Source organism: Ammodytes marinus, assembly GCF_949987685.1.
Source record: "Ammodytes marinus genome assembly, chromosome: 3".
Lineage (NCBI taxonomy): Eukaryota > Metazoa > Chordata > Actinopteri > Uranoscopiformes > Ammodytidae > Ammodytes > Ammodytes marinus.
The window spans coordinates 29078244-29081199 of record NC_137232.1 but is presented as its reverse complement, the minus strand read 5'-3'; the positions used below and the strand labels follow the sequence as shown (position 1 = coordinate 29081199).

Below are 2956 nucleotides of genomic sequence, written 5' to 3'. Positions count from 1 at the left end.
GCATAGATTACCCTGCTAACTAACTGTTTTATGTAATGCGGACTTGCACCATAATTGTAAGAAGAATGAATGGTAGGGTGTGGTGTGAGGTGTGACCGATGATGACGGCAGTGAGAGCAAACACTTGTGAAGAATAAAGGGTCAACAAGTTGAAGAGAACACAAAAAAAGGCTGAAATCGTTAAAGATAAATGATGAGTGCATGAGGTGGGCCTCCAGCAGCAATATGTCTTCCCCTAATGACTATAATAGCAAAGCTTTGCCTTTCGACTGCTCCTGCTGCCATTTATTACCACTAAGATTTTCTATGTGTTTTTTTCTTTCTTCTAGGTGCTCAAAGGAGGTCACGAGGCCCCGACTAAGCCCAAGGGAAGACCCAAGAAGAACTCCATTCCCACCACAGAAGAGATAGAGGCCGAGGAGCGCAGGCTAAAGATGGAGGAAGAGGAGAGGGTGAGGAGGGTGTGCGAGAAGGCGGCGGCGCTGGCTCACGAGCGAGAGGAATCCCAACACGAACCCCAAGATCTCAGTTCAGAAAGTCACAATGCGGCCGCAGCGGTGGAGGGATCCGAACGGGAGCCGATAGTGTGTATGCAGCCAGAGACTCACGCAGCCAGCTAAGCAAAAATAAACTACAACACAACTAAAGACTTATAATGCCAAAACCTGAAAACAATTTGTGCCTCAGGATCACTGTAAAAACCAAAAGCCTTTCTCGTGTTCCAAAAAAGCCATTTGGATGCATATTGGTGGCATCCAATCTTTACCTAATGTAACTTTTTATTTCATTTGTGTTGTATATTGGAAAAAATCTAACATACAAAAAGCTGAAATGCATAGACACTGATTGTACTGGGAAACAATGTGGCCTTACAAAGAAAGTGTATTTGAGCAGGTCAACCCCAGTATAAGGAGTGTAAATCTGTCAAATCCAAACAGGTCAAGTCCAAACCAAACCACGTATCATGCGTCACCTCGTCATGCATTACAACCATGACCGGGCCTCACACACACACACACACACACACACACACACACACACACACACACACACACACACACACACACACACACACACACACACACACACACACACACACACACACACACACACACACACACACACACACACACACACACACACACACACACACACACCTATCCTGAAAGCTGCCTCACATTAGTGCATGTGTCAAAATATCAAGAATTGCCTTACTGTAGTGTCTCTGTGTTCCTGTGTATTATAAATGACCTCACTGCCAAATACTAGTATATGAAATGGCTCCAGTGCCTTGTCAGTCTCAGAGGAAACCTTTCAAAGTGTTCATCAAATAGCTATCAAATGAAAGTATATTTTCTACAGTGATTTTTGATTACAAGTGCCGTTTCTGGAGACAAGAGTTGTAAAGTATAGATATGAACGCTTAGATTTAGACTGGTGTTCTGTCACCCTGCTTTATGGCACAATCACATTTATTATTTGGTCAGTAAAGCTTCAGAATTTTTTTTTAAATATAGGATCCTGCCATGCCATACACTGTATCATACTGTAGAAATGTGTATAAAGTATAAAATATATTGTCTTTCGAATATACAGTATAGATATATATATACAAATATATGTAAAACAGTATTTTTAACTGATGTTTTAAATTGGATTAAAATAGTTTGTATGTATAATGTAACTGCTGTCCCTGATCTTTCTTTTTTCTTTCTTTTTATTGGGAGTCGCGATGACTGTGCTTTCTGCCACGAGGCCACTAAGACTCTTAAGCTGTCAGAGATTTTTTTAGAGAGAATAAATCATCGTCAGTGCCAAAGATCCACAGCAAATGCTGAGCATTTAAAAGGTCTCCAAGACGTTTCCAGCCTGAAGGCTTTGCGCGAGTGTTCCAATCAGTCTGTTAGACCTGCATTAACATAACACTGTCTTCAACTACCTGTCACTGACTTCTCTTTAGACTTCATCCCTGCCCTTTTTCCTCGAAAATATTTGTAATTAAAGATTTTCAGTCTTTGATTTATACAGATTTATTTTCAGTTGTTTTATTGTTTCATATGAAAAGTGCAGTATTTTTCTGATGTAAATAATGCTACTTTAGTAAGCTTGTTTGCTGTTTTTTTTAGGTTTGTGTACAATAATTTTTACTATATACTAATTGTGTGTTTATGTATTTAAATACACTTAATAAAATGGCAATCATTTAAATTGCATTTGGTATTATTGCTTTGAGTCTTGGTTAGTACAATCCATTTTTTTAACTGTGCGTTCTTATCCTTGGATACAACTTAATTATGTCAAATGCTTTGCACATATGCTGGATTTGCCCTTGGTCGAATATGCAACCAGATATTCAACAAAACTGGGCTTGTTTGTTTTGGTGTGTCTCTCCAGAAAACAGTTCATCAACAAATTAAAGTCGCCCACAGGATCCTTTAATATGACTCTCCAAATAATACTCAATTGCACTGTCACGTCATTCCAAGTGTGTGTAAATCAAACAGTTACAGTAGCAGGTTGAAGTTCAGGCAGATCCATTACTGGGGAAGCTTTTGAAGATGTATTAGCAGTAGTCAAAGTTTGCCATAAATCACGTCCAGGAGAACAAAGCATTTAAGCACTCTGTGTTGTGACATTTATCATCTTTATCTGTACAGCACACACAAATGGCCTGTAGTGCACCCAAAGGCTTCTCTTTGACCCGGAGCGGGTGAAGACCCGTCTTAAGTGTATTTTTAGTGCCTGATACCGGACATGGATGGTTTCTAAAGCAAACAGTTCAGGTTAGCATTGAGCAATGTGTACTGTGCTTTAACGCCTTGTGTAAACATGTTAAGTATGCTTCGTGCATGTCTGCATTCAGCAGCAGAAGCCCCCACACTTCTTCTAAGTATGACTGAACAGTTGAGCAGTTGATGAACGACTGAACAACTTTCTCAATGATTATATTCAACAC

The 2956-nt window shown here is 39.7% G+C and overlaps 1 protein-coding gene across 1 annotated transcript in view; it reads left to right on the top strand.

Annotated features, from left to right (window-relative positions):
• Window positions 1-1684, top strand: part of barx2 (BARX homeobox 2) — an 11490-nt gene extending 9806 nt beyond the window's left edge. Inside the window, exon 4 of the mRNA XM_080053542.1 lies at window positions 330-1684. Within this exon, the coding sequence (XP_079909668.1) occupies window positions 330-620 (291 nt within the window). The 3' untranslated portion in view covers window positions 621-1684. The remainder of the gene's footprint in view (window positions 1-329) is intronic.
• Window positions 1685-2956: the final 1272 nt, after the last annotated feature.